The following is a 27,902-nucleotide window of genomic DNA, read 5'->3' on the forward strand; positions in this document are numbered from 1 at the left end:
GTCAAAGCTGTGTGGCCTAAATTGCAATAGAAAAAAATTAGGCGCCAACTCGAAGTTTGAAGTGGCTCATCGTGGCCTTATGTGGTACTAGGTTACTACCAAGCCATTAGTGCATTACAGCTTTTCATTTGTAATTTCCCTTTTCACTATGTTGTCCCTACATTACCCACATTGATTAGTGGAATGATCATAATCATCAACTCTCTGTCCCTCTCCTCTTCCTTAGCTGTCTTGCTCCATATGAGTCAGGGGGAGAGAAGGAAGCACTACAGGACTACCTACCTGTCCCTGGAGGAGGTGCCTGTGTGGACCGCCAAGTCACTAGTGGACAGAGGTTGGTGGCACCTTAATTGGGGAGAATGTGTTTGTGGTAATGGCTGGAGCGGAGTCAGTGGAATGGTATCAAACGCATGGTTTCCATGCCATTCCATCTGCTCTAAAACCTTGTTGTTTCTCAACTCCCGTCTGGGGTCCTACAACACAGGTTTACATGTGTTTGGTCCAGCCCAGCACTACACACTGTCATTTAGTTAATGCTAGGTTAGTAGGCCTATCGGGCCCCAGCACTACACACTGTCATTTAGTTAATGCTAGGTTAGTAGGCCTATCGGGCTCCAGCACTACACACTGTCATTTAGTTAATGCTAGGTTAGTAGGCCTATCGGGCCCCAGCACTACACACTGTCATTTAGTTAATGCTAGGTTAGTAGGCCTATCGGGCCCCAGCACTACACACTGTCATTTAGTTAATGCTAGGTTAGTAGGCCTATCGGGCTCCAGCACTACACACTGTCATTTAGTTAATGCTAGGTTAGTAGGCCTATCGGGCCCCAGCACTACACACTGTCATTTAGTTAATGCTAGGTTAGTAGGCCTATCGGGCTCCAGCACTACACACTGTCATTTAGTTAATGCTAGGTTAGTAGGCCTATCGGGCTCCAGCACTACACACTGTCATTTAGTTAATGCTAGGTTAGTAGGCCTATCGGGCTCCAGCACTACACACTGTCATTTAGTTAATGCTAGGTTAGTAGGCCTATCGGGCCCCAGCACTACACACTGTCATTTAGTTAATGCTAGGTTAGTAGGCCTATCGGGCTCCAGCACTACACACTGTCATTTAGTTAATGCTAGGTTAGTAGGCCTATCGGGCTCCAGCACTACACACTGTCATTTAGTTAATGCTAGGTTAGTAGGCCTATCGGGCCCCAGGACTACACACTGTCATTTAGTTAATGCTAGGTTAGTAGGCCTATCGGGCCCCAGCACTACACACTGTCATTTAGTTAATGCTAGGTTAGTAGGCCTATCGGGCCCCAGCACTACACACTGTCATTTAGTTAATGCTAGGTTAGTAGGCCTATCGGGCCCCAGCACTACACACTGTCATTTAGTTAATGCTAGGTTAGTAGGCCTATCGGGCCCCAGCACTACACACTGTCATTTAGTTAATGCTAGGTTAGTAGGCCTATCGGGCCCCAGCACTACACACTGTCATTTAGTTAATGCTAGGTTAGTAGGCCTATCGGGCCCCAGGACTACACACTGTCATTTAGTTAATGCTAGGTTAGTAGGCCTATCGGGCCCCAGGACTACACACTGTCATTTAGTTAATGATAGGTTAGTAGGCCTATCAGGCCCCAGGACTACACACTGTCATTTAGTTAATGCTAGGTTAGTAGGCCTATCGGGCTCCAGCACTACACACTGTCATTTAGTTAATGCTAGGTTAGTAGGCCTATCGGGCCCCAGCACTACACACGGTCATTTAGTTAATGCTAGGTTAGTAGGCCTATCGGGCTCCAGCACTACACACTGTCATTTAGTTAATGCTAGGTTAGTAGGCCTATCGGGCTCCAGCACTACACACTGTCATTTAGTTAATGCTAAGTTAGTAGGCCTATCGGGCTCCAGCACTACACACTGTCATTTAGTTAATGCTAGGTTAGTAGGCCTATCGGGCCCCAGGACTACACACTGTCATTTAGTTAATGCTAGGTTAGTAGGCCTATCGGGCCCCAGGACTACACACTGTCATTTAGTTAATGCTAGGTTAGTAGGCCTATCGGGCCCCAGCACTACACACTGTCATTTAGTTAATGCTAGGTTAGTAGGCCTATCGGGCCCCAGGACTACACACTGTCATTTAGTTAATGCTAGGTTAGTAGGCCTATCGGGCCCCAGGACTACAGCTGTGAGACACTGGAGAGCAGCATCGCTGAGCGTCCACTATAGATATTCTGGAACGACAACATAAACAGTAAACGCAGGTTAATATTACAGTGTTCTTATTAACAGTGTTGACAGAAGCAGGTGTTCATCTGTCTCCAAGGTGATTCAGTCAAGGCGACCAAATTCAAGAGGAACGAAGCTCTGGACAAGAAGATCTCCCTGTTCAGCGGTGACATCACCAAACTGGAGATTGATGGGATCGTCAATGCAGGTGATCATATAGTAACCTAGCTAATATTAACATAACATTATAGAAATAATATAACTTAAAGATGGAATTTGCAGTAGGGGAAATGACGCCATTGGCCGCCCACCACCGCTGTTGTAGTTGTTGTTGCTGAGCGGAGGAGTGTCATGCAGCATGGTAAATAAATTGCAGTACATATTGTGCTCTTCTGTTGCACATGCAATGATGTCAGAGGGCAAAAAGCTGTGTTGGTTGTTTACAGTAACTTATTTGTTGTAATATCGCAAACGGACGTGTCTGTTTCACCATTTAAGGATTCCAGCTTTAACTTGTAGTAATAACATTACTTAAAAATAACAGAATCACATGTAGTAATAACATTACTAGTAATAACATAACATGACTAGTAATAACAGCATTACTTAGTAATAACATAACATGACTAGTAATAACATTACCTAGTAATAACATAACATGACTAGTACTAACATGACTTAGTAATAACATAGCATTACTTAGTAATAACATGACTTAGTAATAACATGACTAGTAATAACATAGCATTACTTAGTAATAACATGACTAGTAATAACATTACTTAGTAATAACATGACTAGTTATACCATTACTTAGTAATAACACAACATTACCTAGCAATAACAGCATTACTTAGTAATAACCTAACATGACTAGTAATAACATTACTTAGTAATAACATAACATGGCTAGTAATAACATGGTAATAACATAGCATTACTTAGTAATAACATAGCATTACTTAGTAATAACATAACATGACCACTAATATCATTACTTAGTAATAACATAACATGACTAGTAATAACATTACTTAGTAATAACATAACATGACTAGTAATAACATTACTTAGTAATAGCATCACTGGTAATAACATAACATCACTAGTAATAACATAACATGACTAGTAATAACATTACTTAGTAATAGCATCACTAGTAATAACATAACATTACTAGTAATGACATAGCATTACTAGTAATGGCATTACCTCGCAATAACAGCATTACTTAGTCATATAGTATTACTTAGTAATAACATAGCACTACTTAAAGTAATAATAGGTGACATTTCTTATAGTAAAACATGAATTGTGTACCTGTCCTGAGGCCTCAGGGCTCTATATGGGACAAATCACTGTGAAATGAGAAGTATTATCGTACTGATCGCCTGTCTTGGTTAGAGTCAGAACTCTATGTCCTGGGGTTGATACATTATCCTGATCCCATCATAGAATTTTGAGTGAACTGTATCTTATTTCACGCTCCACGTCACAGTTGACCTGGTTACACACCCACATTTATAATCCCTCCATTTGGGTAAATAATGGTCTGGGAGTTTGATGAAAACCGTATCTTCTCTTTGTGTGTGACTCTACTGTACTACATTCAGAGTGACACCTAGAGAGCTTGTAAAGAGCTAATGCTTATGCTCTACTTCTGTTGTTGAACTTTGACCTTTACCCACCCTGACCCTGTGGTCTTCTCAGTTTCCATTGACATATAGCCCTGTTGGCTGTCTGCAGGGCCTCTTTGTGTAAAAAAAAACTATAGTATTAACTAATCAGAATCATATTAATGTCTTTATTATGTGTGCTTTAGAAAGAGGTTAATATGATACAATACACTGGTTGCTCAATGCCATTTGGGTGTAGTGTACTTTTCCACCTCCAGATGGCAGTAAAGGCATGTGTATCATACCATATCAGTCTGAAGTTTCTTTGTGATCATAGCAAGACTTTAATTAGTACTGTGTTTGGCTATGAATTGGCATTACTGTGTACAGTCCAACATCAGAAGAGCTACTTGATGATCAGGTTTTGCATAGAAAATGATGTTTCTTCATTGGTCATTTAGTGTTAACTGTCATAAAACAACATGGCCGCCCGCCTATGTGGTGCTGTGTGAATAACTCATCTCTCATTAACATCATGTTGGCTCCAACATCAGAGCCAGCAGCCTGTATGTTTTACAAGGCTTTTTATAGAGTCCCACTCTCACTATGCAAAGTGCCACTGAATAACAAGAGAAACAGAGCTGTAAACAACCCCTAGAGGGGACAGGCAGAGCAAGGTGAGGGAACGAGACGGGCTGACTGAGGATGCATCTGAAACCAAATGGCACCCTATTCCCTATGTAGTGCAGTATATAAAGAATAGGGTAGGGTTTTGGACAAAGCTAGAGTGTGATAGGAGTAACAGGGAGAGGGATCAAGGGGACCTCTCGTGAGTATCTCTGTCACTATGGCAACCGCTGTGGTGACATGGAGTTTGGTGGGGGGGCCTTCCCTACTACAATAATGATAGGTGAAGAACTGTACACACCCAGTGCCACGCATTCCCATCACTTCACTCACTGCTGCTGATCGATCAGTAGGGAGGGCGAGCCGATAAGGGAGGACTGTTTATGTCGTTTGTGTCATTCTCAATAAAGATTGGATTTACAGTCACCCACCCACCCCTTCACCATTTTATTGCTGTTGGCTCCTGCATTCTCCTATAAAACACTGCAAACATAAAAACCCACAAGCACTTAAGAGCTGTCTTAGAGATGGGGAGGAGGGCGGGTTGCAGGGTAGAACATCCTTCTCTTTACACCCCTCAATCACTCCATCCGGCCTCAGCAGAGAGAGAAAGCGATTGAGAGGAGAATATATTGCCTCTGATGGGCTATTTGATTAAGATGGATTACGCAATGAAATGTGAATTGTCATTGGAGTGATGAGGTAAATGTGTGTGGGTGCGTGACTCTACACTTGTAAAGTTCCTCAAGTCAACAAGTTTTTAGTTCTGTTGTTGTATCTGCATTCGATTGCATTTATTTCCCCTGGTTGCTGTGGGGAACCCTCACTGTCACCGTTGCAGCAGTAGCTCAGATACAAGATAAGCGGCAATCCCGTCGGCCCAGGTCAAGGCCCCACAGACAGACAGAGAGACGGGAGCAGAGCAGCTGTGTTTCAACCTCAACGCCTAAACCCACTAGTCTAGAGATAACACAGCAGCATTGACTGGCCGCACACGCGCACAGCACTGACAGGTGGCTGGCCCCAATGGCCACAGGGAGTTGGAGTGATTTCCACTGCTTCCCTCTGTGTCGGGAGGTAATCTACAGTATAGGCCCCACAGGTACACTACCTCCATACTGATCTACACTGTACTTAGTGCTACTGTTTTAATCACTGACTGCTATCTCTACTGGCTGGCCTATATCTCTGACTGTAGGTGTTATGACTGACTGCTGTCTCTACTGGCTGGCCTAAATCTCTGACTGTAGGTGTTATGACTGACTGCTGTCTCTACTGGAACTCTGCTGTAGTTTCTGTAGTGACTTCAGGCTATTTCTGTCAGTTTTAGTTAGTGTATCTCTAACTTTGGATACTGTACTGTAGGCCAAGTATATCTGCACTGTAGTTAGGAAGTGTGTCTGTTGACCCACATGCTCACACACACACATATATATGTATATATCACACACACATACACATATATATGTATATATCACACACACACATACACATATATATGTATATATCACACACACACATACACATATATATGTATATATCACACACACACACACACACATATATATATGTATATATCACACACACACACACACATATATATGTATATATCACACACACATACACTTATATATATGTATATATCACACACACACATACACATATATATGTATATATCACACACACATATATATGTATATATCACACACACACACACACACACACACACACACACACACACACACACACACACACACATATATATGTATATATCACACACACACACACACACATATATATGTATATATCACACACACACACACACACACACACACATATATATGTATATATCACACACACACACACACACACACACACACATATATATGTATATATCACACACACACACACACACATATATATGTATATATCACACACACACACACATATATATGTATATATCACACACACACACACACACACATATATATGTATATATCACACACACACACACACACACACACATATATATGTATATATCACACACACATACACATATATGTATATATCACACACACACATACACATATATATGTATATATCACACACACACACACATATATGTATATATCACACACACACACACACACACATATATATGTATATATCACACACACACACACACATATATATGTATATATCACACACACACACACACACATATATATGTATATATCACACACACACATATATATGTATATATCACACACACACATATATATGTATATATCACACACACACATATATATGTATATATCACACACACACACACACATATATATGTATATATCACACACACACACACACACATATATATGTATATATCACACACACACATATATATGTATATATCACACACACACATACACATATATATGTATATATCACACACACACATATATATGTATATATCACACACACACATATATATGTATATATCACACACACACACACATATATATGTATATATCACACACACACACACATATATATGTATATATCACACACACACATATATATGTATATATCACACACACACATATATATATGTATATATCACACACACACATATATATGTATATATCACACACACACACACACACATATATATGTATATATCACACACACACACACACATATATATGTATATATCACACACACACATATATATGTATATATCACACACACACATATATATGTATATATCACACACACACACACACATATATATGTATATATCACACACACACACACATATATATGTATATATCACACACACACACACACACATATATATGTATATATCACACACACACATATATATGTATATATCACACACACACATACACATATATATGTATATATCACACACACACATATATATGTATATATCACACACACACATATATATGTATATATCACACACACACATATATATGTATATATCACACACACACACACATATATATGTATATATCACACACACACACACATATATATGTATATATCACACACACACATATATATGTATATATCACACACACACATATATATGTATATATCACACACACACATATATATGTATATATCACACACACACACACACATATATATGTATATATCACACACACACACACACATATATATGTATATATCACACACACACATATATATGTATATATCACACACACACACACACATATATATGTATATATCACACACACATACACATATATATGTATATGTCACACACACATATTCCGGTCGGATCACCATCAGCAACCACTGCAATGCTGAAGCGCTCCAAAACGGACAGACATATTATCCCAGAAGAATTTACAACATTCTGATTTATATTTCATTTACATGTTTGACATTGACGAGTTAACAGGAGCCCCCAGAGTCAAGCCTTAATGACTGGTAAACAAAACGGTGGAGGAGAAAAAAAGTGAATGAGTTTGCAGATCGCCCATTCATAGCAATTATTTCTCTCCTCTGTAAAAGCCCCCCCCCCCCCCACCCAATCAATCGCCACTTTAGCTCGAATGGATGAAGTGAGAGCCTCATTAGCCTGATTGGCCCAGTGCAATGTGGGAATTTCAGAGAGGAGTCGGCCTGCTCATCAGCACAGTGCTCCTCAAGCTGCGTTCATCAAGGCTGTGTGCTTTGTTGTCTGTTCAACTGAGCTGGGCCTATACCTTTAATTAGGCCAATAGAGTTCAATAGAGTTTTACCTTGATTAGGCCTAAGTATGTTCATCAACGTTCAATAGAGTTTTACCTTAATTAGGGCTTCTGTCATTAGAGCTAGGTTGACTGTACACACCGGTAGTGGTGACCAAGCAGTGGTGTGGTGTAGTGTCACTGAAAACCAGGGTTGTAGTCGAGTCACTAAACCTCGAGTCCGAGTCAACTACCAAGTCCGCTGTGCTCAAGTCCGAGTCATGAGTCCCTATGGCTGAAGTTCGAGTCCATGGTCGAGTCACGAGTCATGTCAGGAGTCCCTCAATTTATAATAGGTGTTATTATGCAATTGTTTTTAGTCGCCACCAGATGGCAGTATATGAGGGGTCCAGCTGCGACACCTCTCAGTGCAGTGCATCCCTCAGGAAAAGTGGACGTTTTGAAAGGAACCATATAAGGAGAAGTGGGGGTTTCGAAAGGTGCCACTCAAGACGTCGTTTGAGTTATCGGATGTTAGTCATGGTCTGCAGAGATGACAGAAAGGAATTTCAGTTATGCAAAAAAATAAAAAATGTACTCGCTGTGAGCTGTTTTTCGTAAATGTAAATGCTAGCTAACGTTAATTTTACAATGTATTATTTGATATTGAATATTTGAAATAATAATTGAAATATCAAGTCATGGCGGTTCTAGTAGTTATGTAATTCCAGCTCTTCTAGTGTTGACTCCTTTCAACACCCCCACTTCTCATTTATATGGTTCCTTCTGAAACGCCCATTCCCTTCGACACCCCCACTTCTCCTTTATATGGTTCCTTCTGAAACGCCCATTCCTTTCGACACCCCCACTTCTCCTTTATATGGTTCCTTCTGAAACGCCCATTCCTTTCGACACCCCCCACTTCTCCTTTATATGGTTCCTTCTGAAACGCCCATTCCTTTCGACACCCCCCACTTCTCCTTTATATGGTTCCTTCTGAAACGCCCATTCCTTTCGACACCCCCCACTTCTCCTTTATATGGTTCCTTCTGAAACGCCCATTCCCTTCGACACCCCCACTTCTCCTTTTATATGGTTCCTTCTGAAACGCCCATTCCTTTCGACACCCCCACTTCTCCTGAGAGATGACATATCAGTTGGTGAGAACATAGAGACTCTGAGCGATGACGTCGCAGCTGGACCCTACTGCACTATATCGCCACTCGCTCATGAAAAACGCTAACTAATCACTACCTCACAAGTTCTACTCAATACCTGTGTTACTTATTTACTACATAGATGAATGGTAAGTCAGGCTCTCAGCTACTTTTTTTTGTGATCACCCACTGATATTTGTGTAGGTTTTTTTATTGTCAGAACCTGGCTATGGAATACAGGGGGAAAGTGGGAAGGCAGAGCGACAAGACAAAGACAGATTGGAACAACATGATGCTGCCACCCCCGTGCTTCACGGTTGGGATGGTGTTCTTCGGCTTGAAAGCCTCCCCCTTTTCCCTCCAAACATAACAATGGTCATTATGGCCAAACAGTTCTATTTTTGTTTCATCAGAACAGAACAGAGGAACAGAGGACCGCCAAAAAGTAATATATTTGTCCCCATGTGCAGTTGCAAACCGTAGTCTGGCTTTTTTATGGCGGTTTTGGAGCAGTGGCTTCTTCCTTGCTGAGCGGCCTTTCAGGTTATGTCGATATAGGACTCGTTTTACTGTGGATATAGATACTTTTGTACCTGTTTCCTCCAGCATCTTCACAAGGTTCTTTGCTGTTGTTCTGGGATTGATTTGCACTTTTCGCACCAAAGTACGTTCATCTCTAGGAGACAGAACGCGTCTCCTTCCTGAGCGGTATGATGGCAATGTGGTCCCACAGTGTTTTTACTTGCGTACTATTGTTTGTACAGATGAACATGGTATTTGGAAATTGCTCCCAAGGATGAACCTGACTTGTGGAGGTCTACAATTTTTTTTCTGAGGTCTTGGTTGATTTCTTTTGATTTTCCCATGATGTCAAGCAAAGAGGCACTGAGTTTGAAGGTAGGCCTTGAAATACATCCACAGGTACACCTCCAATTGACTCAGGCTAATTGACATCATTTATCAGAAGCTTCTAAAGCCATGACATCATTTTCTGGAATTGTCCAATCTGGTTAAAGGCACAGTCAACTTAGTGTATGTAAACATCTGACCCACTGGAATTGTGATACAGTCAATTATAAGTGAAATAATCTGTCTGTAAACAATTGTTGGAAAAATGACTTGTGTCATGCACAAAGTAGATGTCCTAACCGACTTGCCAAAACTATAGTTTGTTAACAATAAATCTGTGGAGTGGTTGAAAAATGAGTTTTAATGACTCCAATCTAAGTGTAGGTAAACTTCCGACTTCAACTATACATACATGCATACATACAGTGGCAAGAAAAAGTATGTGAACCCTTTGGAATTACCTGGATTTCTGCATAAATTAGTAATAAAATTTGATCTAATCTTCATCTTAGTCACAACAACAGACAAACACAGTGTGCTTAAACTAATAACACACTAATTATTGTATTTTTCTTGTCTATATTGAATACATCATTTAAACATTCGCAGTGTAGGTTGGAAAAAGTACATTATGTGAACCCCTAGGCTAATGACTTCTCCAAAAGATAATTGGAGTCAGGAGTCAGCTAACCTGGAGTCCAATCAATGAGACGAGATTAGAGATGTTCGTTAGAGCTGCCCTGCCCTATTAAAAACACTCACAAAATTTGAGTTTGCTATTCACAAGAAGCATTGCCTGATGTGAACCATGCCTCGAACAAAAGCGATCTCAGAAGACCTAAGATTAAGAATTGTTGACTTGCATAAAGCTGGAAATGATTACAAAAGTATCTCTAAAAGTCTTGATGTTCATCAGTCCACGGTAAGACAAATTGTCTATAAATGGAGAAAGTTCAGCACCGTTGCTACTTTCCCTAGGAGTGGCCGTCCTGCAAAGATGACTGCAAGAGCACAGTGCAGAATGCTCAATGAGGTTAAGAAGAATCCTAGAGTGTCAGCTAAAGACTTACAGAAATCTCTGGAACATGCTAACATCTCTGTTGACGAGTCTACGATACGTAAAACACTAAACAAGAATGGTGTTCATGGGAGGACACCACGGAAGAAGCCACTGCTGTCCAAAACAAACATTGCTGCACATCTGAAGTCTGCGAAAGTGCACCTGGATGTTCCACAGCGCCACTGGCAAAATATTCTGTGGACAGAGGAAACTACAGTTGAGTTGTTTGGAAGGAACACACAACATTATGTGTGGAGAAAAAAAGGACCAGCACACCAACCTCATCCCAACTGTAAAGTATGGTGGAGGGAGCATCATGGTTTGGGGCTGCTTTGCTGCCTCAGGGCCTGGACAACTTGCTATCATCGATGGAAAAATTAATTCCCAAGTTTATCAAGGCATTTTGCAGGAGAATGTAAGGCTATCTGTCTGCCAGTTGAAGCTCAACAGAAGTTGGGTGATGCAACAGGACAACGACCCAAAACACAGAAGTAAATCAACAACAGAATGGCTTCAACAGAAGAAAATACGCCTTCTGGAGTGGCCCAGTCAGAGTCCTGACCTCAACCCAATTTTAAAATGCTGTGGTCTCGAGCGGTTCACACCAGACATCCTAAGAATATTGCTGAACTGAAACAGTTTTGTAAAGAGGAATGGTCCAAAATTCCTCCTGACCGTTGTGCAGTCTGATCCGCAACTACAGAAAACGTTTGGTTGTTATTGCTGCCAAAGGAGGGTCAACCAGTTATTAAATCCAAGGGTTCACATACTTTTTCCACCCTGCACTGTGTGAATGTTTACACAGTGTGTTCAATAAAGACAAAAAACGTATAGTTGTTTGTGTGTTATTAGTTTAAGCAGACTGTATTTGTCTATTGTTATGACTTTGATGAAGATCAGATCAAAGTTTGACACATTTCTGCAGAAATCCAGGTAATTCCAAAGGGTTCACATACTTTTTCTTGCCACTGTGTGTGTATATATACACAGCTCAGTAAAAAATTAGGACACCACTGCTTTTACTATTTATAGGTATGTGTTTTGGTAAAATTAATTTTTTTATTTTATTCTATAAACTACTGACAACATTTCTCCCAAATTCCAAATAAAAATATTGTCATTTAGAGCATTTATTTGCAGAAAATGACAACTGGTCAAAATAACAAAGCAGTGTTGTCAGACCTCGAATAATGCAAAGAAAATAAGTTCATATTCATTTTTAAACAACACAATACTAATGTTTTAACTTAGGAAGAGTTCAGAAATCACTATTTGGTGGAATAACCCTGATTTTCTATCACAGCTTTCATGCGTCTTGGCAGGCACTCCACCAGTCTTTCACATTGATGCTAGTAGACTTTATGCAACTCCTGGTGCAAAAATTCAAGCAGCTCGGCTTTTTTTGATTGCTTGTGACTATCCATCTTCCTCTTGATCACATTCCAGAGGTTTTCAATGGGGTTCAGGTCTGGAGACTGGGCTGGCCATGACAGGGTCTTGATCTGGTGGTCCTCCATCCACACCTTGATTTACCTGGCTGTGTGGCATGGAGCATTGTCCTGCTGGAAAAACTAATCCTCCACCAAATGTATAACAAAAAAAAGTCACCTTTATTTAACCAGGTAGGTTAGTTGAGAACAAGTTCTTATTTGCAACTGCGACCTGGCCAAGATAAAGCAAAGCAGTGTGACACAGACAACAACACAGAGTTACACATGGAGTAAACAATAAACAAGCCAATAACACAATAAACAAGTCAATGACACAGTAGAAATAAGAAAGTCTATATACAGTGTGTGCAAAAGGCATGAGGAGATAGGCCATAGGAGTGAATAATTACAATTTAGCAGATTAACACTGGAGTGATAAATGAGCAGATGATGATGTGCAAGTAGAGATACTGGTGTGCAAAAGAGCAGAAAAGTAAATAAAATAAAAACAGTATGGGGATGAGGTAGGTAGATTGGGTGGGCTATTTACAGATGGACTATGTACAGCTGCAGTGATCGGTTAGCTGCTCAGATAGCTGATGTTCAAAGTTGGTGAGGGAAATAAAAGTCTCCAACTTCAGCGATTTTTGCAATTCGTTCCAGTCACTGGCAGCAGAGAACTGGAAGGAAAGGCGGCCAAATGAGGTGTTGGCTTTGGGGATGATCAGTGAGATATACAGTGGGGAGAACAAGTATTTGATACACTGCCGATTTTGCAGGTTTTCCTACTTACAAAGCATGTAGAGGTCTGTACTTTTTATCATAGGTACACTTCAACTGTGAGAGACGGAATCTAAAACAAAAATCCAGAAAATCACATTGTATGATTTTTAAGTAATTCATTTGCATCCTACCTGGCTGACATGAAAATAAACCATGGGAAAGCATCCTCCATTCTGTATTTAAGTGCAGAGATTACATGTATTTTTGACAATATTAGCCTATCACTTGTGAGTGATGTATTATCACTTGTGAGTGATGTATTATCACTTGAGTGATGTATTATCACTTGTGAGTGATGTATTATCACTTGTGAGTGATGTATTATCACTTGTGAATGCGGCAAGAAACAGCGCATGCCTTTTCCTTGCGACTTTTTCAAATCCTAGTCACACACCTCATATAGCCTAGCACATAGGCCTATATGTTTTGATACGGTTTGTATCACAACTAAAGTGGCCAAATAACTTCTTAAAATGAAGCACATTAATCTGCTTATCAACCAGTGTAGCCTAACTGGCATACATAAGCGGCACCTGAGTTTCAAGTTTGGGGAAGATACTTTTCACCATAAAAATGCACCTTTATAATAAAAATAAATAATTACATGCATAATCACATTAGCGGTCACTTTTGACAGCAGTGTTTTCCCGCTATTTTCATTTTGGAATATTCGCACTTACACAGCGTTGCTGTGCTTATAATGTGAAGAAATAGCCTAATAGTTTATCAACATTTTAAGCTAAACGTTCTGATCTGTTGCATCAGCCTCAATGCTTTTAAAATGTTTTTTTGATGCGAGTGGTTGTAATAATTTGGGATCTATCGCATCCCACAACTGTCCAAGAGTCTGTTTGGAATATGCATTTCTTGCACAGAGGGACAAGTTGAATAATAGAATAGGTCAACATTTGTACTATGGGGGATAGTAGATTGACATAGGCTAGTTATTTTGCTGTTTGTTAGGCCTACTCATCTTGTTGGCTGACAAAAAGTAAATGAGGACAGTTCTTCTAACATCTTCAATATGCACCACAGAATTGGATAAGAGGAACTAGCACAGTTGCGTCTCCGATGTGTTAGTCTTCACTTGTAGCTTACTTCTTAGCTACAAGTGAAGAGATGCTGAGATGCCTGTGAGAAGGAACCGATCTCGTGATGGGCGTTGGCTAATAAGAATTGAGATCTGAGAGAGCCATGTGAGTGAGAGGTGCTTCGGAGCATGGCAGCTGGGAGAAGGGAATTATAATTATTATATTCAGCCCAAGGGCACAACGGCCACTTTGTCCGCAAAAGGCATGGATTTTTTAGGGAGCATTACAGCCACACAAGGGGTATGCCGCCAGGAATTTCGAGGCCTGGTGAGAATATAATCAAGTACTGGTCTAATGGTGAATGAGAAACTGATTAAGCGTGTGCAAGAAACAAAGCAGAGCTCATGCATTTCATGCAACTTTTTTCAAATCATCATTAGTTGCATCATGCAGCCTCAGAATGTATTACAAATCAAAACATATAGCCCAATGTTTTGGATCACAACTAGAGTTACAGAAATAACTGTATATATAGCATATAGGAGGACCTGTTTCTTTGTTAACCACTCAACACAGAACAGCCGCATGTGCGCACACTTCCTTGGAAAGCATTTGTAGAAAATATCCTTTCTATTTTATTCAGCTTTGTTCAATTGTGTTCGACTATAAAAAATAATGCCACGGAATTCTAAGCAAATACACAGCCATATGCCATAGCCACATCAGGACCTAACATAAGGACCACTCAGAGTATGTTCTTCTGAAATAGACTACATTTTCTTCATATCATGTTTCTTTAGACCTGTCTAAAATAAATAAAAGGATTTATTGTTATGGTGTAGGCTATATTACATGGATTTATTAGACTTGTTAAACTGTAGATGTTCCAAAGGTCTGCATCAGTAACTTGTAGGCTAAAGTATGCCTGGAAGCAAGGAGATGCTAAATGTGTTTGTTAATTAACAGTCAATTGCCATGAGACTGACAGTTATTTGTTTGACAATCACAGGCTGACAATCACAGGCTGACAATCACAGGCTGACAAAATGTCATGACCGCCACAGCACTAGGTCCATTATCTTTTCGACCTACTTTATTTATATCTGATTTTAGTCGTTCAAGTTTACACTGAAAATGTTTTACCATCCCCCCCAAAATACTTGTGATGTTTTATTTTAATTACATTTTTTACTGTTTGGACAAAAATCGCTGAAGTTGGAGACTTTTATATCTCCCTCACTAACTTCAAACATCAGCTATCTGAACAGCTAACCGATCGCTGCAGCTGTACACAGCCCATCTGTATCTACCTACCTCATCCCCATATTGTTTTTATTTACTTTTTTCCTCTTTTGCACACCAGTATTTCTACTTGCACATCATCATCTGCACATCTATCACTCCAGTGTTAATTTGCTAAATTGTACTTCGCTACTATGGCCTATTTATTGCCTTACCACCTCACGCCATTTGCACACACTGTATATAGACTTTTTTCTATTGTGTTATTGACTGTACGTTTGTTTAGTACATGTGTAACTCTGTGTTGTTTGTGTCGCACTGCTTTGCTTTATCTTGGCCAGGTCGCAGTTGTAAATGAGAACTTGTTCTCAACTATCCTACCTGGTTAAATAAAGGTGAAATAAAAAATGTAAAAAAATAGGCTGAGAGAGGCTGGACTGAGGGCTTGTAGGCCTGTTGTAAGGCAGGTCCTCACCAGACATCACCGGCAACAACGTCGCCTATGGGCACAAACCCACCGTCGCTGGACCAGACAGGACTGGCAAAAAGTGCTCTTCACTGACGATTCGCGGTTTTGTCTCACCAGGGGTGATGGTCGGATTCGCGTTTATCGTCGAAGGAATGAGCGTTACACCGAGGCCTGTACTCTGGAGAGGGATCAATTTGGAGGTGGAGGGTCCGTCATGGTCTGGGGTGGTGTGTCACAGCATTATCGAACTGAGCTTGTTGTCATTGCAGGCAATCTCAACGCTGTGCGTTACAGGGAAGACATCCCCCTCCCTCATGTGGTACCCTTCCTGCAGGCTCATCCTGACATGACCCTCCAGCATGACAATGCCACCAGCCATACTACTCGTTCTGTGCGTGATTTCCTGCAAGACAGGAATGTCAATGTTCTGCCATGGCCAGTGAAGAGCCCGTATCTCAATCCCATTGAGCACGTCTGGGACCTGTTGGATCGGAGGGTGAGGGCTAGGGCCATTCCCCCAGAAATGTCTGGGAACTTGCAGGTGCCTTGGTAGAAGAGTGGGGTAACATCTCATAGCAAGAACTGGCAAATCTGGTGCAGTCCATGGGGAGGAGATGCACTGCAGTACTTAATGCAGCTGGTGGCCACACCAGATACTGACTGTTACTTTTGATTTCCCCCCCCCCCCCCTTTGTTCAGGGACACATTAATCCATTTCTGTTAGTCACATGTCTGTGGAACTTGTTCAGTTAATGTCTCAGATGTTGAATCTTGTTATGTTCATACAAATATTTACACATGTTAAGTTTGCTGACAATAAACGCAGTTGACAGTGAGAGGATTCTTTTTTTTTTGCTGAGTTTTATATATATATATATATATATATATACACTTTTATGCGGAAAAAACACTATTAAACTCAGTACTAGTATTGTTTTCAATTTCGTTAAGCAGTTTGTGTTTCTTAACCAGGCAAAGCTAAATAGTAGGCTGGTGACTAATAGTTAAGGGGAAGCAAGAGGTTTGTTTGCGTGGTGTGTAGCTTATGATCGGATGCGGAGCCTGCCTGCCTCTCTGCCCACAATCATCGCATGCTCCCCCGCAGCTCACCAGCTGATGTAGGCTGCGTGTGCTGGGTGTGGTGCATCCTTCCCACAGCTAGAGAACAGAACCCTTGCTTCTCTGCCCACCCAGTGCTGCTAATAGTCTGCTTATCAAATTAGCCTATCCAGTCCAAGTGCAAATACAAGTCACAGAAAGGCGAGTCCGAGTTACCAAAGGTCGAGAAGGCGAGTCCGAGTCCGAGAAGGTCGAATCCAAGTTGAGTCGCAAGTCATGAAAATCGGGAATCGAGTACAACAAAACCATAAACAATGTTGCCACAACCGACATGGGTAGTATTGTGATCGGTGCTCTCACCCCCTTTTAACCCTGTCGGCATGCTTGACTTGCTCATTCTAAGCGCTAACAAACCCTCTTCAGAGATGAGGATGAAACTCCCATGAGAAATGCTAGAGGAACCCATCCTACAAGGTTGTATTGTTCTGTGCTCATACTTTTCCTTTTCTATTCCTGTCGTTAAGTAGGGTCGGCAAATCTGTAAGAGGCGGAAATGAGTCAGTGTTTATTCTGTAGGTCGGAGAGAGGCTGTGTTGCCCGAGAGCTCTCCTGATGCTGGAGCAGTGTGCATTCTCTCTCCTGCTACTTTACTAGGAACGGAATTAATTTGTATCAATTGAATGTCATTGCCAAAGGTTGTCAGTTTTGTATTGTACTGCGATTAGTGCTACTCAGTGAGAGGTAGTTAAATGGACAGGAAGAGCACAATCACATGGGCTAGCTCACTGAAAGGTTTCAGAGATTAGATGGCTGGTGCACGCACACACAAACACACACACACACACACACACACATGCCCTTACCGTCGGGGAGATGGTATGAGGTCTGATACCAACAGACAGTTTCTATCTACAAGCCATCAGAACACAGTAACACGTGACAGCTCGATAGTGTTTATACAAGCTACTATACAAAGCCTACTAATGATAACGACATGACTTATTATTATATTGATCGTAATAATAACAATAAGGAGATGAAGAAAAAGGAGGGTATAGGAGTGAGAGCTGTGGTTATATTATGTGTGACAAACAGGTGCTGTTAGATTACAGGATCATTGTTCTGCCTGTTTGAAACAGTGTAAACAAATCTAATTATAAGTAATACCAGTCTGTTCTAATGAAAAACAAATTGTAAAGCCTTTAAAAACAGCCAAATTTGGGAAATTGCTTTATGCAACATTTTGCTGCTGCATGAGGCTTGATGCTCACGGAATCAGTAAGTTATTAAACAAACACTCAAACAGGCAACAGAAGCAGGATCTGTCTTATTTCTGGAGATATATATGGATGATTTATAAAGCCAGGCACGTTTGACATTTAGGCTATTGATTATAGACCTAATTAAGTTTGGATTTTCTTAGATAATTAGGCTAAGGCAAGGAATGTTTCCTGGTCTCTGCTGCTGCCTCCGCCGCATTGTTCTCGATCCCAATATGCTGGTTAACTCTGCTATTATGCACATAGCAACATAGGGAAAGGTGCCAGTTCTACGGCTCACTGAAGATTGTTTCAGAGCGGTGGACAGCGACCGTATCCAATGATGGACAAAGCACATTTGTTATAAAATAATATTAGATTTATTAATATTGCACCATTATTTGAACATAATATAACCATATACAATTTCAGTATCACATGTCTTAGTGATGGACTGTTCCATCCCCGTGACCTCCACAATGATTTAGTCCACTGAGACCGGTGCGAATTACACAGGTGTCTTGTGCACCATACCTTTTTTTTTAAAATTATTATTATTGCCACTGCTCGACTAAAGAAATATCGGTCGACAAACATCCTATCGACCAAACAATCGACCAGTCGACTAAATCGGGTCAGCCCTATTCTACTGCGCCATTTACTTTATGTCCGTATTGTTATCTTTGATTTCATATTGTTGTTGCATTGTCGTAGTGTTGAGCGATTTAGTGCTTTTTGAGGTTTGACTCCAAAAATAATTATCCCGGTTTTCGATTTTGTTTTCGATACTTTTTAAAAAACATTGAATGCACTATGTATTATATGGGTTGAGTGCTGTAACAACACAGAATAAAACTATGAATAAAAGTCCCATGGTGGTAGTGATTGAACATGTACTCACATTACTTGAATTGTTGTTATGTATATTACATTTGTTTTATTTGATGACTTTATTATTTTATTCCAAGTCATCATCTCATCTCTATGCTGTCTGACAAAATCACTATTTTAGTAATTCTTCAAAGTAAATAAGGCATACTTTTATGACTGCTGAGTACCAATCATTAATCACTTAGATCATGTATTTTCAGGTAGAGATACCTTGCAACGCAACTGCTCTCAATCCCTCTCGATTGCAGGTCTTCAGTCTCTTCTCTCCCTCTCTGGTCTGCAGCACACAGACCGGACAAGTAGGTGCGCAATGGATTATGGTCGTTGTAGTTAATCACCACGTTTTCTGCGCTAAACTATGTAGAATATTGGCCTGTTGGAAACTACAAATCCCTACTACATCGCACAGTTCGGGCTTGATTTGATTTATTTCTAGAGAAACTGCGCATTGAGGTCACAGAAAAGCAACTAACGAAATGTAATTCAAATAATTAAACCAAGGTAGGTCAAATAACAGACATTTTGGTTAGTCACTCAGCACTACATTGTCGAAGGAAACTGCAAGTAAGCATTTTGTTGGACGGTGTATACCATGTGTATCCCGTACGACTAATAAAACTTGAAACAAACAAACATATAGTACACACACACACACACACCCTGTACTGTGTTACACAAACTGTTTGTCTGAGATAGACACTTATACCCTCTCTGGCTTGTTATAATGATTTGTGCTTACAGCATTAGTACTCACTTAGAAGGGGAGGCATGTCCTCACGTTAACATACAGACAGACTATGTAGACTAGATACACACGCACGCTCCAGAGCATGCGGATACAAACACACACAAATCGATAGGGAGTAGCTTCCTAAGGCTACTAAATCTAGTCAGTAATAACACAGCTACTATGTATTCAGAGAGTATATTTAATGAACATCACTCTGCCGCATTATGTATACTGAACAAAAATATAAACGCAACATATAAAGTGTTGGTCCCATGTTTCATGAGCTGAAATAAAAGATCCCATACATTTTCCATAAGCACAAAAAGCTTATTTCTCTCAAATGTTTGTTTACTTCCCTGTTGGTGAGCGTTTCTCAAGATAATCGTGGCGAGGCGTGGGGGAGCCGGGTGAGGCGTGGGGGAGGCGGGATGTGGGGGAGCCGGGCGAGGCGGGATGTGGGGGAGGCGGGATGTGGGGGAGCCGGGCGAGGCGGGATGTGGAGGAGCCCGGGGGGAGGAACGTGGGGGAGACCGGGGAGCCGGGCGAAAAAACTCTGAAGCTTCCAATATGTGGTGTCAGCATTCTGTGAGGACTGACGCTGGGAGACGAGAAGCAAGTACAGGGAGTGAATATTTAATAAATAACCGACATGAAACAAAACAAGGACAGCGTCTGGACAGGTGGAACAAACAACATTAATGCTGACACAGGGATGAGGAATAGACGGATATAGGGGAGGCAATCAATAAGTGATGGAGTCCAGGTGAGTCCAATGAAGCGCTGATGCGCGTAACGATGGTAACAGGTGTGCGTAATGATGGGCCGCCTGGCGCCAGAGAGGGGGAGCAGGAACAGGCGTGACAGTTTTGTCAAACACAATGCCACAGATGTCTCATGTTTTGAGGGAGCATGCAATTGGCATGCTGACTGCAGGAATATCCACCAAAGCTCTTGCCAGAGAATTGAATGCTAATTTCTCTACCATAAGCCGCCTTCAACGTCATTTTAGAGAATTTGGCAGTATGTCCAACCGGCCTCACAATCGCGGACCATTTGTAGTCACTTCAGCCCAGAACCTCCACATCCAACTTCTTTACCTGTGGGATCGTCAGAGACAAGCCACCCAGACAGAGTATTTCTGTCTGAAATAATGCCCTTTTGTGGGGAAAAACTCATTCTGATTGGCTGGGCCTGGCTCCCCAGGGTTGGACCTGGCTCCCAAGTGGGTGGGCCTATGCCCTCCCAGGCCCACCCTTGGCTAAGCCCCTGCCCAGTCATGTGAAATCCGTAATCAGCCAATTTCAATTGGCTGATTTCCTTATATGAACTGTAACTCAGTAAAATCGTCAATTGTTGCGTTTATATTTTTGTTCAGTATATTTAAGTTAACTTGATTCTCCCTAATATTCTGCCAGTTTATTTGTACAGTATAATTTAACACAACCCACCACCTCCCAATAAAACGCATATGAAAACATTTGAAGTTTTACCAATATTTTTTTTATTCGCATAGAAAATCAAAGAAACCAAACAAACAGTTCTCACTGTTTAGATTTATACATAAGACTTTGTGAAAAGCTGAGCGTATTTAAAGGAAAGGTTTCTAAGACCGTAAAGAAGGCTCTAGATCTTTTCTCTTCCCCAGAATGCTTTTCCCACTGGAGTTTTGGATTGGAAAAAGACATAAGGCTAATTAAGTTTAGCATGGTATATTTAAGCAATAATGTACGAGGGGGTGTGGTATATGGCCAATATACCACGGCTACGAGCTGTTCATATGTACGACGCAACGTGGAGCGCCTGGAAAAACTCCTTAGCCGTGGTATATTGGCCATATACCACAAACCCCCGCGGTGTCTTATTGCTATTATAAACTGGTTACAAATGTAATTAGAACAGGAAAAATACATGTTTTATCATACCCGTGGCCAATCAGCACTTTTTTTATAATAAAAACTATAGTCTATACATAACTCACTCTAACAATCTCTTTTCTTTCTCTCCCTCCTTTTCCCATCACTCTCTTTACTCTTCTCTCCGTTGTGATTCAGTTGTGATTGAGAGGCCAGAACATTGTTATAATATACGTAGATTGACAGAAATACACTTCCGAGTGTGTGATTAGAGTGCAGAGATGCACAGTGCTGCAGTTTGGTTCATCCATGATTTCTACGGAAATCCCCCCCCCCCCCCCCCCTACCTGTGTGACCTGACTGTGTCTGTGTCGCTGGATCTGAATGACTGACTATGATGCACACAGAGCTACTAAGTAGCTACTAAGTAGATATAATGGTACGGCTATTACAGCTTGCTGTGTTCAGATGTTTGTGTGGTAAATGTGTACATCACTGTAAACGCATGTTTTTTTTTCTTCATCTTTCCTGATCGCAACCAATAGAAAATGCCTTTTACTTTGGGGTGATTTACTTAATTTGATTGCAGACATTTCTGTATGATTGTCCAGTTAACATGCCTTTGCCGTTCATATTATGATGACATGCAATAAGCAAGAGGATATATCCTTTAATATTGGTGTTCTGTATGTTAAGGGAAACGCCAATATGTGCAATTATTTTATTCCATGACCTTGTAATAACAATTTTATGTCTTTAAAGATGGGCACGTTTGATGAATACACTCTCTTCACTTTCTGCTCCTTCCTGTACTAAAATATCAGTGATAGGTCAAGTAGAAATAACCTGGTCCTGTTAAGAAGTAGCAGGGTTTGGATCAGGGCCTAGCTATATTCCTACCCTTTTCACAGTTTCCCTCTACCATTAGTTCTCCCTTTGCTCTCCCTCTTTTGTCTATCTCGCTTCCTACTTTTTCTCCCTCTCTCTTTATCTCTCTCTCGAAGGATCAGGGTCTATATTCTTCCTTTTCACCCTTTCCCTCTTTTATTATCCCCCCCTTCCTCAATTATTCCGTCTCTCTTTTTAACCTCCCTTTGCTTACTCCTATCTCTCCCTCTCATTAGAGTCCCCAGGCAGGCAGCGCTGCAGTAGGAGCCCATGTCCCTCAGAGCTGCTATCAGCTCTTCTCAGCTAGAACAAAGTTATCTCTCTCTCGTTCCCTCTCTCTCTGCAGCACAAAATAAACAGAGAAATAAAATATAAAAACAAGAGGGGAAAGAGAAAAGTAGAGGTCTAAGATGGGAACATATATATTTTCTGTCAGTCAGTGATGAGTTGTTGTGACTAGTACCATCAAACCCTTTACCCGTGTGTCTACACAGCGCATACAGAAGTAGGTAGTTGTATACACTACATGACCAAAAGTATGTGGACACCTGCTCGTCTAACATCTCATTCCAAAATCACCATCACCAGACCATTATTCCTCCTCCACCAAACTTTACAGTTGGCACTGTGCATTGGGGCAGGTAGCGTTCGTCTGACATCCGCCAAACCCAGATACGTCCTTGGACTGCCAGATGGTGAAGCGTGATCACTCTCGAGTACGCGTTTCCACTGCTCCAGACTCCAATGGCGGCGAGCTTTACACCACTCCAGCCGACACTTGGCATTGCGCGTGGTGATCTTAGGCTTGTGTGCGGCTGCTCGGCCATGGAAACCCATTTAATGAAGCTCCCGACTAACAGTTCTTGTGCTGACGTTGCTTCCAGAGACAGTTTAGAACTCTGTAGTGAGTGTTGCAACCAAGGACAGGCCATTTTTACGAGCTTCAGCACTCGGCGGTCCTGTTCTGTGAGCTTGTGTGGCCTACCACTTTGCAGCTGAGCCATTGTTGCTCCTAGACATTCCCACTTCACAATAACAGTACATACAGTAGACCGGGGCAGCTCTAGCAGGACAGAAATTTGAAGAACTGACTTGTTGGAAAGGTGGCATCCAATGACGGTGCCACATTGAAAGTTACTGAGCTCTTCAGGAAGGCCATTCTACTGCCAATGTTTGTCTATGGAGATTTCATGGCTGTGTGCTTGATTTTATTCACCTGTCAGCAACGGGTATGGCTGAAATAGCCGAATCCACTAATTTGAAAGGGTGTCCACATACTTTTGTATATATATATATATAGTGTAGCAGTCTACACAAGTGTTTCTCTCTGGACTATATTTGCCTTTTAGCGTCTGCCTACGCCTAAACATCCACCTCAAACTACTGTCTTTTATGGAATAGAATGAAGAGTACAGTAGCTGTAAAGATACTGAGACCTCAAAACAATGTATAAACATGAGAAGCACTGAAACACCTCTGTCACCCAGCTAACATGTGGGGTGGCCCTGTGGGGACACAGCAACCCAAGCCAGTCAGCTAGTAACAGATCAATAAGATTCAGAGCAGAACTGAGGAGGCACAGAGGGTACTTTGGAACCAAGGAGACCAACCAACCAACCGCCTGCTGGAACCGTATCCTTAGAACGGCATCCAACCGGTGGGGGTGGGAGAAGTGTGTCTGAGATGATGTCATCACGTGTAGGTGTAATCTATATCCGGGATCATCCCTTGCTCCCGGTAACCCTGGTTGGTCCCGTAGCCTGCCGTGTGACCCAGTTGGGTGATGATGCCGTTGTGACTCTGGTTGCTCCGGTAGGTGCCGTTACTGTGCGTTGAGGGGAAGATGGTGTGCACGTAGGTCACATCCTCCCCTCCTTTGGGTTGCAGTGGCTGATGGGTCATCATGGGCGTCATGGCAAAGCCGGGGCTCCTGATCTCCAGGATGGAGCTGTCCTTCTTAGTACCCGACTCCACGTAGTCATCGTACGGCTTCCCGACCCCGCGCTGACCTCTGACCCCATAGGAGTCTGTTTCCCCGGAGACATACCCGGCGCGCTGGCCGTACCAGCAGAAGATGCCGAAGATGAGTATGAGGGAGACCAGGGCCGTGGCTCCGCCGATGATCTCGGCCAGGGGGAGGGCTGCCATCTCTGTGTCCGAGTCCTCACCCCCGTCTCCCCCCTCGGGGCGCAGAGCCTCCCCCGTCTCTATCTGAGAGCAGACAGGGGTCTGGTCTGTTGTGTCCTTTTCCTGCTGCTGTCCTCTCTGTGACCCTCCAGAGTGGGAGGAGGTGGAGCGCAGGGGGAGCAGGCAGATGAGGTAGTGTGATCGTGGCGTGAGCTGGGTCAGTAGGTACTGCTGTCTCTCCCCGGGGACCAGCGTCTCTGTGATGGAACCCAGAGCGGCGCTGCTGCCCAGCCTCAGCCACGACAGCCGGAAGGAGGGCGCCGGCCGCGGGCACAGCCACGTCACCTGCACACTGTCCGCCGACAGAGGCTTCACGGTGAGTTCTAGAGCGTTGTGTGAGGCATGACCTCCTGCCTCTCCTCCCGGTGGTAATGGCTTCACCAGGCCCGGCCGTATGGCTCTGAGGGTGAACAGAGAGCCCTGGGTGGGGGGAAAGGTGGTAGTACTAGTGACAGTGTCAAGTCCCAGACCACCTCCTCCTCTACCCCCCACACTGTTCACCCCTCCTGGGGGGCCTTCACACTGGTCCATGAGCCCAGAGAGGTCCCTGAGGGCCTGGCCTCGCACCGCCTCCGGCCCGTGGCAGGTCAGGCCCCGTACTATCACCGCCGCCCCGCGGCCATACAGCCAAGTGTGGAGCCAGCGCAGGTTGCAGCCACAGTACCAGGGGTTCCCCCGGAGCAGCAACAGCTCCAGGCCGTCCGTGTCCCTCAGCAGCCCCCGGGCCAGAGTGGTCAGGTTGTTCCCTGCAGGCATGGAAGTGGACACAAGTCACTCTACGTAAGGCACCTGATGTAGAATAATATGCTCATCTGCTGCTAATTTTATGAATAGTTCACTAAAGTTACTCTGCAATATACAGAGTATATGTCTAGACTCAGAGCAATGTCAGATCTTAACTAGAATCCTAAGCAAACTATTTTCATCTGATCTAATTAAGGTTGAATAGTGGGAACCGGGTTACCGAGATTTACCACCCAAACCCACTCCCTTTTCCCGATTTTATAAATAACTGCAAGAAACCGGTAAATTCAAATGTTATTTTTATGAACAGCATGACTTGAAATGGAAGTGTTAAATTATATGCAATATCTAAATCTGTCTTCTCTACGGGCCATGGCCTACTCTCTGCTATCTGCATGATCAATCATCAACTCTTAGGGTGGGTACAGACAGCGCATCTCAGTATGAAGAGTTCACAATGCATGTATCATCTCATCATGGTAACTTCTTTCCTTGTGGACGGTAGAAATACATTTGCTGCAGCATAGCAGTAATATAAGGACTGAATGCACATCCAATTTACACATCTCCATCTGGCTTTCGTAGGTTTCCTTATTTTATATATATAATGTGCAGTAGCCTGTATCATAATTATGTATTGGATAACGGCACTATTATTTAGACTTTTTTGGCCTTGGGATAATAAAATGTCTAATGTGGGGCTGATCAGGCTCAGGTAGCATCAGGCTGGTTGGTTACCTGACAGGTCCAGCCGCTGTAGCCTCCTCATCCCGTCCAGGGTCCCCCGGGGCATGTGAATCAGTCCGTTGTCCTGCAGGTGCAGCCTCATCAGGTGTGTGCTGGGCAGGTTGATGGGCGGGGCCTGCAGGGCGTTGCGGACCAGCGACAGCTCCGTGAGGTTGGCCAGGCGGGAGAAGGTGTCGTCGGCGATGCGGGTGTTGGCCAGGAGATTCCCGTCCAGGACCAGGCGTCTCAGTGAGGCCAGGCCCCGGAAGGCGTGGGTGGGGATGGTGTTGATGCGGTTGTCGTCTAATCTCAGCTCCTCTAAAGAAGCCGGGAGGCCGGCTGGGATGCTGGACAGGTGGTTCCGGGAGAGGAAGAGTAACCTCAGCCGCGGCGTACCGGAGAAGGCCCGCTCCTGAATGCTCACTGTGGAGATGGAGTTGTCGTCCAGGTGTAGCCTCTCTAGCAACGGTAACCTGGCCAACGCCGTGCGCGGCAACGTCCGAATGTTGTTGTCCTGCAGGTGTAGTTCCCGTAGCGACGGCGGCAGGTGTATAGGAAACTCGTCTAGTTGGTTGGCGTAAAGGTAGACCACACGGATACTACTGCTGCGCTCTAACGACGCCGGCAGGCCGGAGTTGGCCAACCGGTTGCTCTGTAGGTAGAGAACGGTAGCTGTTAACGGTAGAGGAGGGATCATGCTCAGGATCCGGTCGTTACAGTAGACAAAGCCCTCGTCACACCGGCACACTGACGGGCACGGGAAGTCTTCCTCGCCTTCCTCCATGGCAACTGCTGCCGCCGCCAACTCCAGCATCTCGGCCAATAGAGTCAGGCACAGGAGGAGCAGAAAGAGCCAATCACGGAGCTCGGTCAGACTCTCGGCAGCCATAATCCCGCCCTCTGTGAGTGGGAGAGAGACAGAGAGTTAATGAGTTTTGAGAGTCGTTGTACTTTAGGAAAGAGAAAGAATAAGAGTTACAGCTCATTTCTATCCGGATTTTGAAATTCTTGTGTTGTGTAAATGTGTTGTCTTCAAGTTTTAGTGATGTGATGTCTTCTGTTGGGTGTTTGAACAAAGAAAGTGTTTGAGTGTATGAATAGTCGCTGGGCCCAATAGAGTGGAGCTGTCCTGATAATATGGGTCCCTCCTACCAACCAGAAGCTGTCAGGATAATATGGGTCCCTCCTACCAACCAGAAGCTGTCCTGATAATATGGGTCCCTACTACCAACCAGAAGCTGTCAGGATAATATGGGTCCCTCCTACCAACCAGAAGCTGTCCTGATAATATGGGTCCCTCCTACCAACCAGAAGCTGTCCTGATAATATGGGTCCCTCCTACCA

At 42.8% G+C, this 27,902-nt stretch overlaps 2 protein-coding genes across 2 annotated transcripts in view; one reads left to right on the forward strand and one right to left on the reverse strand.

Moving 5' to 3' along the window:
- macrod1 (mono-ADP ribosylhydrolase 1) overlaps positions 1 to 27,902 on the forward strand; it is a 93,250-nt gene that overhangs the window by 1,083 nt on the left and 64,265 nt on the right. Inside the window, exons 2-3 of the mRNA XM_038993563.1 lie at positions 227 to 334; positions 2,333 to 2,443. Of these exons, the coding sequence (XP_038849491.1) occupies positions 227 to 334; positions 2,333 to 2,443 (219 nt within the window). The remainder of the gene's footprint in view (positions 1 to 226; positions 335 to 2,332; positions 2,444 to 27,902) is intronic.
- LOC120047935 (leucine-rich repeat transmembrane protein FLRT1-like) lies at positions 24,594 to 27,447 on the reverse strand. The gene is made up of 2 exons (XM_038993558.1): positions 26,571 to 27,447; positions 24,594 to 25,834 (listed from the first exon to the last, which is right to left on the reverse strand). The coding sequence occupies exons 1-2, from the start codon at positions 27,445 to 27,447 to the stop codon at positions 24,594 to 24,596; spliced, it is 2,118 nt and encodes a 705-aa protein (XP_038849486.1).

The sequence above is a fragment of the Salvelinus namaycush genome, chromosome 5 (genome assembly GCF_016432855.1).
Source record: "Salvelinus namaycush isolate Seneca chromosome 5, SaNama_1.0, whole genome shotgun sequence".
Lineage (NCBI taxonomy): Eukaryota > Metazoa > Chordata > Actinopteri > Salmoniformes > Salmonidae > Salvelinus > Salvelinus namaycush.

What these genes read in the sequence shown, in the direction of transcription:
- LOC120047935 (XM_038993558.1), bottom strand. Translation starts at nt 27,447, where the DNA reads ATGGCTGCCGAGAGTCTGACCGAGCTCCGTGATTGGCTCTTTCTGCTC. An exon ending in ACAGCGGCTGGACCTGTCAG is followed by an intron (nt 25,835 to 26,570) that starts GTAACCAACCAG and finishes CCATGCCTGCAG; the next exon opens with GGAACAACCTGACCACTCTG.